Here is a 15,933-nt window from a genome sequence, read left to right on the forward strand (position 1 = left end):
GTGTTGAAATACATTTTCATCTCGTATCAGCAGTTATTGCAATTAACTACAATTTAACTCTGCAACACCACCTGGTTCCAAAGCTGCATCAGAAGCATCTGCTACCAGGCACAAGCGCACGCACAGCCCGTTTGCTACGCAGAGGGAAAGCTCCCGGGTGAGCGCAGCTGACCCCGCAGCGACGGACCTCGCGCAGGACACAAAGCCCCTGGATGACCATCTCCAGGCTGCCCTTCAGCCAGCTGGCCACCGTGCAGTGACCAGCGAGCCAAGGGGAGCCAGCCTTACGCCCCCCGCCCCAGCTCACATCTGCGATCGAGCTTTAGAGCCGAGACAGCAAGCCCGCAATGCCGCAGGTACCTGCCCAGCGACGGGCCGTAACCATCCCAGCTCCAGCGCCAACCGCTCAGTCCCAGCTGGGGAAAATTGTGCCACACAGGAAGGGCACCACCTCGTTATCAGAGGTATGGCCACATCCCTCTTACCTCATGTGTTACCTTCTAATAGTGCTGACAACCTTTTGAAGCTGTTTTCTGCGTGTGACAGTGGTTATCATCACCATATTAAGGAAAATGAAGTGCTGCTAACTCAAGTGTCATAAAAGCACAGCAATAAAAACCTCGCAGGGATGCCCAGCAGCTGACGTAAGCTGCTCTACGTGCCACGGGTGTCAGACGCTGACCATTATGCACCCAATTTTATTCTTCTGGCTAACTGCACGAAGTTTAAATTTCTCTTGTATTAATTGCGATGATTGAAAGGCAGAGCTGACAGCAGAAGTCAATAACCATTCTCTTTCAAGAGGTTTGCTTTGAGTAAAAAGCAACCAACCAAACAAAACCAGCTTCCTGGTTTTACCTCTGCATCTACTTACCTGAACGGATTTACTGCAGTTTACATTCACCACAGATTTAGCCCATTCTAAACAAAAATGCTGCCTGCTCCCACACTTTGAGGAGGAATATTTTTAAAAGCAAAACGTCCACTCCCAGTTACAGCTACAGTCTAAAGTCAAAAGACACACAGCCCCCAGTCTTAGGAAGATTTTGTGCTTTCCTTGCAGAGTTCCCAGTGAAAGATAATGACCAAAGCTTCAGAGCTCAGTAAAAACATCTTTGAATATGTTGCATTGTAATACAAGCTGTATTTTTAAAAACCTACCTTGTTGTTCAGGTTTACTTTAATTTTCTTGCATTTCATCACAAAACTCCATCACCCTCTAAGGAAGAGATGACTTTTTAATGCTAATATTTATTTTAAAATTAGAACACTGAATGTCCAGTGACCCTGCAATTTCTTTCACATTTAATGACTTTAAACTGAAATAATGGCACTAACTCATGAGTAAGTAAGTTTACATGGACATGCTAAAGAGAGGGAAAAAAAAGCGCCTATTTCTGTAGAACCGGAGTCTGCGCTGTCCCTCAGCTCCCTCCACACCCTCCCCCCTGAGCTGGAGCATCAGTAACTGCCCGACCCCAAGCAATAGGCTGTCCCGCAATTGCTTCCAGGAGGATGCGAGCTCCCGCGGGATGCGAGCAGCACGGCAGCAACGCACAGACCAGGCCCTTCAGCACGAGAGCCAGCTCAGGGCTCCAGCACTCTGCCCCATCGCAGGGTTTGGGGCTCACAGCGCTGTAAATGAAACACATCAGCACCCCAGTCTGGTTATTTTAAGGCAGTATGAATGAGTTATGCGAAAATTCAGCATTTTATTAAGCACCCAGATACACTGCAAACTGGGGAAGACTAAGCAGTATTCCTCAGCATTAAGCCTCCTGCACAGCTTTAAGCTTCATCCCTCTGCAGCGCTAGCTCTTCTTCCGCTTACTCTTGGGCAGCAGTTGATCATTTTCTGGCATTCGGGGCCAACGTGACTTTCTTTTGTTAACATTCTGTCCCAGAAAATTGCTGTTGAAAACAAAAAAAAAAAAAAAAAGAAGGAAAATAAGGTTTTGCAAATTCTCTGATCACGGCCAGCACTGAAGGCTGGATTGAAGTGCTGTAGGCAGCACGCAGGCACACACACACACGTGTTACTGGTGATGGTGAAGAGAAACGCTGCTCTGTCTTGTCATTCGAAGGAGACAACAGCACCCAGGAACCATCCCGTTCGCCCTGAGCACGCAGGGACAGGGCAGCCGCGGTGCCTCTCCTCCCATCGCCAGGGACCAGTTTGGAACAGGAAGGAGCGGCAGCAACCTTCCAAATTCCTTGTCCATAAATGAAAAGAGCCCCTGGCACTGATGAAACCATGATTATGTTGTATCAGAAAAGGTCAGCTTGAAACAGAGTCATCCTCAGCGGCACAGGCACTGAGGAAAAGGACGAGTGGTTTTGGTCACCGTTACCCAAGAAGGAAAGCGCGTGGGACTCCCATCTTTAAACAGGCTCAATTTGCCAGAGGCTCTTCTCATTTATGGACAAAGAATTTTCCACTGGAAACATGAAGAAGTGTTTTCTTTTTAGTCACAGAGTTAATTTTAAAGGAAAATATTAAACTAGCCATATTTAAATTAAGCAGCTAATTTCCATCATTCAGCCTCGGAGTTTAAAATTCCACGTAGTGTTGACATGAAAGATATCACTCATCCATCAATAGCTATTACTAATTAAACATGCCTTATAAATGCCCTCTTTGTTTTACCATTTGCTAGGATGAATCCATCCTGGAGGGACTATTCATTTCGCTTAAGCTGGGAATTCACAACTGTAAATAACAGCAGAAAACCCTCAAATGCCAAAGTCCGTGCCTCTCTTGACTGCTACAAGATATATACCGAAGGAGATTAACAGGAACAACTTGTATTTCAGAGCTCAGCTCAGCACCACGATGGAAACAGAACTCCTGCAGCTCCGAGACCGTTAACCACACGGAGGAAGGTCAGTGTGAACCCCAAGGCAGCTCTGGGGACAGCAGCGTGAATAAACGCACATACCTGCAGAGCGCAGGAGGGAGAGACGATGCATCTGCAGAACCCTCCCCAACCCTCACGTGTGACAGGGTAAGACACAGAAGTGATACACTAACCCTTCTCCAGAGCACACGGCTTCCGCCACTGCTGGATGACGGATCCCAAACTGGGCTGACAACTTGCCCAGTGCAGCCCATTGATCACCTTTGCTTTTCCCATCCGAGGGTGCTCTGCTAGCTCACAGGCACACAGCAGCCTGGCAGTTCTCCAAGCCAGCTGGAGCCCTTCGGCAGCACCCCCTTTGGTACCCAACAGGCCTTGACGTGGAGTTTCCCATAAACACGACACCCTGGCCCCAAACCCCAGGGGTACCGCTCCCAGCAGCCAGAGCTAGCGAAGGAATCTGTGAACAAAATTAACTCCCACTGGCCTGCAGAGCATTTACCAACGGTGAGACTGGCAGGACAAGACAGTGTAAAGGCTCCTCTCCAAATATAAATGCATTAAGCAAAGCTAAAAATAGATAAAGGAATCGGTGAACAAAATTAACTCCCGCTGGCCTGCAGAGTATTTACCGATGGTGAGACTGGCAAGACAAGACAGTGTAAAGGCTTCTCTCCAAATATAACTGCATTAAGCAAAGCTAAAAATAGATATAAACACTTTATTATAACCTAAAATAACCAAAAGTTAATTGCAACACTTGCCCAGAGTGGCTATAAAGAGCAGAAATTTATATGCAGACAAGTCTGTGAAAAAGGGGTGTTTCTTTGCAATTTTTATGTACTTTGAGATCTGCTTGTCAGATAGAACTGGCACACTGACAGTTTGGGAAGAATTGCATTGCTTACTAATGAATTTTCTAGCTTGAAATATCCTGGTCTATAGGTTGACAGAAAACTGGTAAGTAATTCTTGAGATTTGAGAAGTTATTTCAGATATGATTATATAATTAATACAGAGAAAGAATGTTTAGGGGCTCATCTAATGTGCTATTCACTACTACCCTTCAAGCCTTCCAGCGCTGCTTCGCATTCTCTTCACAGGGATGCCGGGCACAGGGGCAGGTTCCCAGTGACTCTAACCCTGCTGTGCTGCCTTCCAGGGCACCGTGCGATGCCGCCCTCACGAGGACTCGGTCGTGCCGGAGAAGCACGCTAAATGACGGTGACAAGCAGCCAGTGGGCTGCCACGTGTTCTGGGGAAGGAGGCAGACCACGGGGCACAGGCAGGCCGGGGAATGACGGTGCTGGAGCCTGCGGCAGAGGCGGACGACAGCCCTGGCGCTTGCAGCCGAGTGCCCTGAACCCTGATGGCTTTGTACGGCCTGTTGTATGGCTGCAGAATGAAAACCAAAGTTGCATTTGTCTGTAGTGTTTTAGGTTTGCTTTGGCACAGCACCATTCTCTTAGAGCAGTATTCTCCCTCTTCCAGTAAATAAAAAAACCTGAACTTTATTACTTATTTAAATCCAGAGAATATTATCTCAAAGTATTTCCAAACGTCCTTGTAGCTTACAATGGCAAAGCAAACTCTCTGTAGCTGCCTTCATCTGATTCCAAAGATCCTGCTGACAAAATTATTATATTTATTTGAGTTTAAAGTGCTTGAGGACAACAGATTTTTATTTTTACTTCCATAAATACTTTTACAATCCTCTCTATTTATAAGTATTTAATGCACTTTATAGATGACCTTAACAGATACCACTTTCTACTGCCCTTTGATTATATCCAGATTTTGTTTTTAATGAAGTATCTCATGTTTTCTACCTTTATTTTGCTGAATTTAAGATTGGATGCAAACATTAGAAAAAAATAACCTTGAAGTAAAGGAATAATTAATTATTTTCCATGCAAATTAAAAACAAAAAAAAAAAAGGAAATTGAACAAATGGTGAAGTTAATTACAATTTTTAGTAATCTAAAGCTTTGTAACTACAATTAAGCCAGAGAAGACATTGGTCGCAGAAATTTATTCCAAGAAATAGCTGATTAAAATCAATCTAAAGACCCACCCTGCATGTACCACAGCCTGTGACTTAACCGGGACCGTTCACATGGTTTATAGCTGCTCATGTAAGTTTGGAGAGTGCTTCAATAAGACACCTGTGTAATACTGGAGCCCAAAAAGGCTGCAAGGTCAAACAGCAACACAGCGGCATCACCTCCATGGCTCTCTCAAACACACCCGTGGCACACTGTCTAGCCACGTACCATCACGACACCTCAGCGTCACTGTCACCGTGTACGTCCTTACTCTTTACTTATCAAGCCTTCCGGAAAGAAACAAATAACTAATTCTTGGTAAGTAACTTTTTACTTTGGCCTGAGACAGAATCTGCACCCAGGACCAGTACTGGTGACTCCAGAGGAGTCCAAAACCAGCTGGTGCCTTAAATGCCAATATAGAATAATAAGGCTGAAATGGGGGAAATATTTGGGACTGGGGGGCAGAGGGGCACAAAACACACCAAAATATTTGGTTTCAATACATTGCCCCCCAGGAGGGTCAGATACAGCCATGTCTCATCAGCTGGAATGCTGCAACAGTGTGTATATGGCATATTGTTTCCCCCCCATCATTCCCTTGTTCTCCAAAGGAGGCAAGAAAAACAACTAGAGGGATTAGAGGCGTGGGGAACAGGATTTAGAAGGGAAGGTTACAGAAACTGGTTTCTCCTTCTGCGAAGAAATGGTAATAGTCTTCTGAAGTGTAAGATACGCTTCTCTCCTGACCAGGCTTGTACATGTTACTCCCTTCTCAGCAAAGAAACAACCATCCTTTTGATGATGGTGATAATTAAGCAAGTTAACAGTGGGAGACTGTGGAATCTTCACCACTGGACATCAACACTGACCCATTAAATAGAGACCCAGCAGCCCCTTTCCCACCATCACACGTATGGGATTTATGAGGACACCAGTGACTGGAAGCCTCATAATTTAACAGAGCCCATTTGAGTTCCCAAACTCCGTCTGGTACTATTTTTGCTATAGTTACCAGGAATACAAACGACTGCACCTGCAAAGTTTTAGACAGAAAAATATTTTGTTATTCACCTGACACCTCTGTGGGTTTCTCTTCACCTGAACTTAAGCGTGCCAGATGTCACTAACACCTTTTGACAGGAGCGTGCGTATCCTGAAGGCCTGGGAAAAAACAAGTAGTATTGACAATCCCACCTACTCTAGAAAGCATAACATAGACCCCAAAATGACACAGAAAATTGTCTTATGAAAGTCAATCTCCAGATAGTTTCTCCCTACAGTCTCCACTCCAGAACTGGAGAAGGATGGTTGCACACTGCAGTCATGTACCCATCTCACTGCCACAGCTCCTTTCTTCGGCAGGCAGTCTCCCCCACTGCTCCCTGCGGAGCAGACGGCCCTTCCTAGGAGGCAGCAATTTTTTGAACCCTGTGACCTGACTCTCCTGAAGTGTAAAGGGTAAAAGAGAAAAAACAAAAATCACTAAAAAAAAAACCTCTTCTGATTACAAATTATGTCATCACATTCACAAAAATATCATTTGGAGATTTGCATTTCTCCCCAAAACATCACTGAGCAGACCAATACTGTCATCTGCAGACACCAGAATGGCTTAAATAAGCAATCGCTGCCTGGAGGTTTTGTTTAATAAGGCAATTTCTGAACTCAGGGTTCGTGTCAGCATAACACTAAATGCTTATCAAGCCACAAACCCCTCAAGTCTTTGGCATTTGCATAATCCTATGTACTAGCAACACGCTGAAGTCAACAGAGCTCAGAGATACAGCTGTTTCCAGAAGCAGGTCACACAGGATTCTAATTTTTATGCCTCACCTATTAACACCTACCTGCACAAAGATGCTTGCTCAGATTCAGGAACTAAGTCTATATTTGAAGGATTAAAACTTTACTCTGTTTCTGAACTTGAATTCAAAACCACTCATCTGCCAATAAAAACTAAGTCACCAACAGCACAGACTAATAAATAAGTGTGGTTCATGGGGCAAAACGGGCAATGGTGTAGGTATACATATTCAGCTTGGGGAGTGGGAGGCAGAGACCACAGAAAAAGAGACTTGGCTGAAATGGTTAAAGGACTTGGTTTGTAAAGCCAGACAAGTAATTCTGAAAGCAGCGACTCCACTGTCACACATCAAGCATCCTAAAATGACTCTGGTTAACGTACAGTCCCTTGCTGATGTGGGACTGCTGAGTCTCCAGAGAGTTAAAGGTGATTTTTACTGAGTTAGGTATGTTCCTCACCCAACAAAAAAGGAAGACAACTATTTTAATAACTAATTCCAGAAGAGCAAAGGAATATTTTAAGCTGTCTTACAGAGGAGTATTTTAAAAGCATGCGGAAAACACGTCTCTCCACTTCATGGCTGAAAAGACACACTGAACTACGACAAAGATGAAAATATTCTTATCTTTGATATCCTCTCCACATCTAAGAGCTTTTGTTTGAAGAATTAAGGCAGCATTCAAAAGTCTTCCAAACTCTGCACAGCACTGCTAGGCCTTTCAGAAGGTCTGAGCACCTACAAGCAGAGGAGGGCACTCGGTACCTGCTGCAGAGACTCTGGTACCGCACAGCGAGTGCCCAAAGCCGACCAAGATGCTCGTAAGGGGAAGGCACCAGCTGTAGAGCCACACGGAAAGGAGCCCCCAAGGTGCCCTGCCAGTCAGGAAGCTTCTGGGATCCCCACAGCCTCTCCACATGCATCTCCTTGGGCAGTAAGGACGCAAGTCAGATTACTTCAGGGGTTTTAAAATAGATTCAACTCTGGTCTATGTTCATTTTAATTAGGGTAAGAACATTTTTGTACTCCTAGACTTGATCCACTGGTCGCATGGCATAGTGCCACCAATATTAAAAACGCAAAGCAAATGCACTTGACCTTCTACAGAAATGTGCAAATGTTAGTACTTTGGTAAGTCACATCCCTTCCCCTATCTTATGGTAATGGCATTTTGTAATAATGAGATTTGCTTGTCCAGGGACAAGGAGATCCTGACTCCGTACCACACAGCCATTTGCCCCCATCTCGGGCCAAATCAGGTACAGATATGTTGCGATGACATTTCTAGCACCCTACCTCACCTTAGGGATGAGGTGAACTTGTTTCCCACAAATCCAAGGTACCCTCTGAGGTACCCTTTAGGCATTCATATCTGATATTCCCTAAGGAACTGACCCAAACCTGCAGCTAACTTGGCACCAACGACCTATTTGACATCTGCCCCAGAGAACCGTGAGACCTTCCGTAAGTGCTCACCAAAATGTTACCGAGAGCCTGAAATGCTGCTTCCACTTCATCAGACACAGAGCAATACAAACCTGCGTTGTCCCAATTACATTATTCCATGTCCATTGGATTTGTTACATAACAGTGGAGAAAAGAAAAAAAAAAAAAACACCCACAGAACTTCATAACTTCATCTGTTCACACAATTCCCTCACCATCCACTAAGACATAACTGCACCTAGAGAAGCTGTTACGGTCAGACCAACTTCAGCTTCACACATGAAGACGAGAAGTCTGCTTTCAGAAGCCACAGCTATAGATTTCAATTGAGACCCAACCAGCCCATCTCACTTCTGCCATATTTTCCATTTACTCAAGGAAAATAAAGGATCAGTATGAGTTTTAAGCTTGTTACATGGTTTAATCCTTTTTCAGAGAACTTCAGCCTAAAATTGTACAAAGCCTGTAACTCTCCTGGCTAAGAACTGGCAAACACTAAAATAAAAACTGTCATAAGAAAGCCAGCGAAGAGAGCCCGTCCTGCTCGTGTTGCCCTGGCACAGCACCAGAGAGACCATCCTGGGTTACAGATGGGAATGTGGAACTGAGTTTTCCCACTGCAAGTGCCCTACCATGCGCCTGGCGCCCGCACGTTGCCTGGACATGCTGCAGAAGGCACCAGCTCACTGCTCCTGCTGGGGAGGTGAGGGAAGTTAAAAAGCAGTGATGATCTTTCCCACTCCCAGGAATGCACTCCCTGAATGAAGTAAATTAAAATTATCGAGCCGTGCTGTCACTGCCAAGCAAAGAGCAGCCTGTTTATATTTCTTCCACGGACGCTTTAATTTGAAATTAACCCTTCCAGAGACACGAGAAACCCCAAATCCAAACTGTGGAAAGGCATATAATGGAAGATATTTTTTAGAAGGACTAAAATCACATTTGACAAAACTGAGTCATTTACATGAAGATAAATAATATTCCTCATTTCGGTTAACAAAACTATCCTGCTTTTAAGGATCACACTCTCTAGCAATATTGGCTTGTCCTTCAGTATGTAAAACCAAGAGCAATAATAAGGATTTGCATCTAAAACACTAAGAAAGCATAAGGAAATGTATTCTCCCAATCAAACTTGTGTCTAAGTGAAGGCCCTTTCCCTTGGTCTTGTTCTGCAGTCTCAACGGGTTCCATAGCTAGACCTGTCACCAAGAGCGTGGGTACCTACCTCCCTCAGAAGTGAGGTTCTGTAGGGCAGCACGCAGTAACACTTTGAAATGTTCAGTCCTTATGACCCAATACCAAATAATGTCCTTTGGGTTTTCCAAATTCGGAAAGACGCACAAGTCTGAACACTGACTGTTCACAGTACTGTCATCAGTCCAAAATGTGCACTTGAGCCTAGGCCACGCATGGACCATCGCTACACCTTTCAAGCTTCAGCAAGAAACTTCAAAGAGCTGATGAAAAGGCCTGTCTAGTACAGGAATTCAAGTTGGCCATTAGCTACAGGTATTTTTTCTACATGGAAAAACCTTACTTCTGATAATACTCACACACTAGCAAATGTTTAATGTACTCCAGAGGCAAGAGAGCAACATAACTCAAAGCCAGTAGGTTAAGTATCTGGAAAGCTAAGTGATAACACAATATACAGCAAAGATAAACAAAATTCAAAATATCAATTTTGCTAATGTGTCACTTTACAAAGAGCATCCATAAGCAGCTACACCTTCCCCCTCGTTTTTGTGTGAGTTTGTTTATTTGTTTTCCAGACTTTGCAAAATACGACTACCCTTATAAGAACAAATTACCTAGGACACAAAATGAGGCAGAAATCTCATTTAGTTTAAGGCTAGCTTTATTGTTTTATATTCTGTCCATTTCTAGCTTTGGTGTCTACTTATCCACAGCAGAATGGTAATTACCTTATGTTCAAAAGTGTATTAAAACACAAAGCCAGAAACTGGAGCTTCTACATATCATTTGGTTCTCTTATTTTGCAAATATTTGATTATTAACTCTTACAAAAATAAAGTAAGAGAGATGGTATCTTTCTGGCATAACTCAACTTTTATAAATCTGGGCTGGTTATGAAATATACCATCTGTCTGTACTTTGGTATGCTGGCCCCTGCCTCCCATGGCAAGTTTGCCAAAGCAAAGCCCTCATCTGACCTACCGTGCAGCTCAGCATCCTGCAGGATAGTTCTTCAACGAACAGAAAGAGTAACTTTCATGAAAGTTGTAGATTTGTTTTACCTAACATTCTTCTGCACTTAGCAACCTGGCCAAACTTTATTACCACTGCACTTAAACCCACCAAATGACTGAGAATTTTCCTGGGTGAAGGAAATATCAAAAGAACAAATGGTTTTGCTATGGATACGTATCATAACTAATGTTAACATCCATTACTGCTAGGTAGAAACACTCTGTTAATGAATTCTAGTACTGTTTTCATTATTGACATTCCCATTGCTTCTTCCACTACGGAACAGGTTTTTCCAACTCACGCAAGATGAGCCACAGATGCCAAACCCTTAAGCTGTATCATATTGTCTCCTGTACTGCAGAAAACCATTCTGCCAACTGGCACATGGAGTACTGGGAGCACAAAAACAGAATAGACAATAGTTTGATTGTACCATCACCAAAATTAATTGCAAGTCATTGTCTGCTGATGAAGAAACTACAGTCCACCATCTGTAATTTTGGAGAGGGAAGTCTCCAATGATATGGAAAATAGGACTGAGAAGGTGAAGATTCTTAGTCTTGCCTTTCGCTTTTATAAAATGTCTCAAAAATACTTTTAAACTGGATGTTTTTAACCTGTATGGTAGACTGGCTACTACCTACGAAATTAAAGCTACATGCAATAAGTAGAAGCCATATACTCCAGGCATTACACAGACAATTAAAATCTCATCAGAAGTATGTTAAATGCCCTCATACAGGAAGCACCGAATCATCAAAACCTAAGTTTTCCCTCAATAAAAGAGGCTCCAATGAACTCTTACACAAAATAGTGAGGAAGTACACAGTTCCCCAAGGTAATTACAATTCTACTGTTAAGTGCAAGTTTGTTTTGAAAATATATACCTCTTGTTACCGTTCTTCGTGCTGCTGCTGTTGAAGAACAACTCACCCCATGGCCGTTCTCTCTCGGCCTGCTCCCAAGCTCCGCACAAACAGCAGAACGCTGACGGCACGGAGCACCACAGCATCCACGGGGTACGCGCTTCCAGCCCCATCGGCCTCCACCACGCCGGAGCGGTTGCTTTACGCACTCGCTCATCACACACCCTTGCACCTTCATCTTCATGGTGCTCTGCCACCAGCCCCGTGAACTGCCTCTCCACACAGCCGATCACTGCGGGATGAACAAGCTCTCCATGCCAAGTTCCTCCTCCTAAGGCTAGCCAACAAAACTGTGCCCGGCAGTGTACACCACATGCCATTTTTCCACATAACCAGAAAAATGTATCCTTGACCTCCACCTGCAAGCACAAGCAGGAATCAAGTCCTTCAACAGACCTTCTCCTGAAAGTCTTCTCCTCCATACCCAGGGCTTCCAGCCCTCTCAGGTAAACACCCCAGTCCTGACAGATACGTGACAATTACACAATGAGGTGGTTACCAAGGACTTTACATGATCCCTGATCCCTGTGTTTCACAGTCATGCATAAATCTTGTAGAAGATGTTAAAAAAAAAATCATAGAATCTGTGTCAAAATCTATGAAGGACGTCTGTGGCTGCGTATTCAAGGCAGCAGCACCAAAAGATCATGATGAGGAGAACAAGAGATTAGCATCTGCAATATGTACAACCAAGTATTTTTTACTTTATTGCCCATTTCAAGGGGTCACCTGCAGGTACTAGAAAATAAAGTGAGCTTGTGAGTGTCCTTACAGTAAACACCACCCACCTTCCCAAAGTGATGCCTCCCTCTACGAGAAAGGCTTTGTGATTACTTTCTGGTTTTGCAGAGGTGCACTCCGCCATTGACCTCTGATGCTGCCATAATCGAGGCCTTAGCAGTGCTTCCATTAAAGCTCCTTAAAACCCATTAGGTTATCTAAGTACACATTTTTAAGAGTGTTTTAAATGGTACTTCTGTCATTAATCATGAATTTTAAGAGCTGTCGTAATCTATTGACCACATATGTATGTAACAGATAGTAAAGAAAATATTGTGTCATAAAAACTTTTTAAAAAGCAGACCATGAGAATTCGATGCAATTCTCATCACACCCCTAAAGATCAACTGCCAGAGCAGACATGATCTTATATCAAAGCAGTTTCCGCTGCAAGGGTAAACTACACTACTTCTGCAGGCTCCAGCAGCCTTTGTTCCTGTTTCATTGTATAGTTACACAGCTTTTCATCTAACACTACTCCAAATTTCACTATAACTGCACACCTTCAGCACTCACAGATCCCTGGATTTCCTCTCCATCTTCATGTACTTAATCTAGTTACTTCAGGAACTCTTGGATGGTTTCTTATTATTTCTTTGTACAAAACCTTGCACAGAAAAACACAATTTTTAAATATTACCACTGTATAACAGCAGGGGATTTCTAGTTTTAAGAAATATATTACAATTTTAAAACCAAGAAAGTCATCTTCTCTCTTCAAACAGAACCAAATCAAAACATGCTCCAATTCCAGCATGTCCAACTTGACAGAAACGTAGGTGCAACTGACACCAATGTAACTTTAAATACAACAGAAGATCAGATTCTCGTAAATTTCCATAAAAATCCATTTCCCTGTTATTTTCTTTTTCTAAATATAGATTCATACTCAAATACACCTCAGAAAAATGATTTTTCAACTGGTCATCTGTGGATCCTTGGAGAACCCAGGTATTATTTTCCAAGGATGCAAAAACACTGACCAAATAGTGTGTCCCACAGCTGTGGAGATTCTCCAAGAACCTGACTTTTCAGAGGCATTTTCTTCTCCTGCAGAAAACACACAGGATTCCACAAAGTGGAAACTACTGACCTAAATCTGCCGCAAGGGCTTTACCACTCATATGTTCTACTTACTTGTCAGAGGGTGCTGAACATGTCTCAGGCTCTTCCAGATCTCTCAGAATGTCTGAACTGGAGCTGAAGGTGAAAAATAAGACAGATGTAAATTATTTTAGCATCACCTACAGCAAAGTAGGGCTCTAGTTAGCAAAGGCAGTAGAATCCATAGATGAGACAGACCCCTCCACACAGCACCAGCAATGAGAAGTAATTTCAACCAATGGCAGACTCCAGAAAGTTCTGACTCTGCATCACATAATTTTCAGTGTCATTACAGGGTCTCATTTTCATTATTTGACATACAAGACAATTCTCTCTGTTCATGTCTGTTGGTAACTCTAATAGCTTTATATTCACAGGCACCAGACAATTTCTCTGGAGAGGATTTGCAAGATATTTTGGTGGGTAAAGTACATTTCAAAGAGTAAAGGTACTTTCAACCTCAAAACCCAAGGCTTAGGTGTAAGCTCACATTTGGACTGTAACAAAAAAAAGAAGAAAAATAATCAACATTGAAGAAAAACCCTTAACACTGAAATTGTTAGTAACAAAAATCCAAACTGCCAGGACTGTAGCACACCCAGACAGAAGCCAAGTGCCATGTGCCTTGCCAGCCTGCACAGTAACTAATCACACAAACAAAAGTGGCTCATTTTGAGCTGCCTGAAGCAAGCTTCCCTTGTCAAACCTACCTTCCGAAGGAAAGGCACAATCTAGAAAAGAGATGAAAGCATACACTACACAGGGCCAGAACAATCTTCAGCTGCTATCTGCCCAAAGTAAAATGCTTTGGCCCCGTGATTTGATCACATGTTCTGAAAGTAATACAACTGACCACTGAAAGACCTATTTCATAAAGTTATTTATTTATTAATTAAAATAATTAATTTAAAACTTTAATGTATGCTTTTCTTAGACAAAGTTAAAAAAGCACCTCAGTGCCTTGGATACTGCAAATTGAAGTGAATGAAGATTGAATCGAGCCAGGATTCAAGATGGTAACTCAGAATAAATACAGAGCCATCACTCTACATCATGAATTTTATAGCAATAAGCTTCACTCAACCAACCGGGCTAACAAGGGAATCAAGCAACTCCTGTCAATGCTCAACGAGCCCGCAAGCTGCTGCAGTAGAAAGAGCTCAAAATGTCACATATACACACATGTATGTATTTAACTATGAGCTCAGTGACATCAGTAATCTTTACATGCTCAAAGTTAAAAAAAAAACCCTACACAGATGTTTTCAGCCTGTATTTTAAATAAGAAGAAAACTTTGTCTAATTTCAATAAAATCTGAATTAAGTGAACACAATACACTGGTCAATTATTGATAAATAACTTCTATGGCATGTTCAGGCTCCTGGATATAAACTATTCCAAAGTTCTCAAGTATATGCCAAATTGTGGGGTTGCAGACATCAACTACAAGCTGGAAAATGTTGTTTTCTGGAAACTATCGTTCAAAAAGATGCCTGGCAGCTCAAACAGTCTGTACGTTATTGCAGAAAGTACATAACAAACTATGTTACACAAACAGTTGGGAGATCATAGTGTAAACCATGGGACAGCAGTTGGATACCAGTTCTCTTGGATTTACTTTAAAGGTTTTACAACAAAATCAATCCCCTTTTCATTAGAAGGCAGCAGACAAATTACAAAAATACAACCCCAAAGTCATAAGTTTATACACAGATATCAGTGCATTTATATGTTTGTTCAAAATACTTATTAAGGAAAACAGCCCCAAAAGAGTCATTCTCACAGGACAGATTCCAGCATGGCAAAGCAGAGTCCTGATAATATGGACAATTGCTGAAGTACAAATGGCATTTCTGCTAAAAACAAAATTTTAGCCAACAACACGTCTCATAGTAGTGAGGTCGTCTTTGCACACAAGACCCACGCAGTGATTTTACTGGGCACTTTCCAGAGGTGAAGCCGCATCTGCGGTCCCTGGAATGAAGGAGGGGGAGAGTTGCTCACTGCCCATTTCTGCCAGCTCACGTCCCAGTGCGGGTACCGTGGTCTGCTGCCCGTTTTTACCATTTCAGTGCCCTTTTTGCCAAATGAAGACCACAGTAAGCACTCCTTACACTTCTTACTGAGAACGACAGACTTTGCCCTATCTGTGTTGGAGAGTTATAATTAAGAACACTTAATCATTCATAACATACTGCATCATTAGAGAGAAGATAATTCAAACAGGAGAAGGAATTTAAACCCAAATAATGCCTGGAGCAGCTGACAAGGCTCAGAGTGTGTTAAGACTGATTTGGGCAGACCCTGACCATTCAGAGCGAGCCCTCTGGGTAAAACATCTATTTTAGGCAGCCAGCTGAAGAGCGCATTACTGGGCTGCTCCTGCTCAGCCATAAGTTTTTTCACTGACACCCTGGGCTCTCCTGACTACACACATGCTCTCGGTGGCTCCCAGTCCCCCTGAACTCTGTGCCAACATAGCCCCAACTGCGTGTTCTCCGTGCCCATGGCTGAACCTCAGTACCTCCCATCAGCCTGGATCTCTCCCAGAGACACCAGCCAGCGTGTCCTCGCAGCAGGAACAGAGAGTATTGCTCCCAGCCTCTGAACATGTCCTAAATCGAGCGAGGATTCAGCCTCAGCGATCCTCATACCCTCAGCGTAATGCATGAGAAAACACCAGCTCCTAGGACACACTGGGAGCCTGGGAATCATCTGCAAAGACACTCTTCAACAAATTTATTTAGCTTTTCT

At 43.1% G+C, this 15,933-nt stretch overlaps 1 protein-coding gene across 1 annotated transcript in view; it reads right to left on the bottom strand.

Annotated features, from left to right (window-relative positions):
• Positions 1–1,811: 1,811 nt before the first annotated feature.
• RAD18 (RAD18 E3 ubiquitin protein ligase) overlaps positions 1,812–15,933 on the bottom strand; it is a 53,601-nt gene continuing 39,479 nt past the window's right edge. The window contains exons 11-12 of the mRNA XM_010157835.1: positions 13,212–13,274; positions 1,812–1,911 (exon numbers count right to left, since the gene is read on the bottom strand). Coding sequence (XP_010156137.1) covers positions 1,812–1,911; positions 13,212–13,274 — 163 coding nt within the window. The remainder of the gene's footprint in view (positions 1,912–13,211; positions 13,275–15,933) is intronic.

This window comes from Eurypyga helias, unplaced genomic scaffold, assembly GCF_000690775.1.
Source record: "Eurypyga helias isolate BGI_N326 unplaced genomic scaffold, ASM69077v1 scaffold4998, whole genome shotgun sequence".
In the NCBI taxonomy this organism is placed as follows: Eukaryota; Metazoa; Chordata; class Aves; order Eurypygiformes; family Eurypygidae; genus Eurypyga; species Eurypyga helias.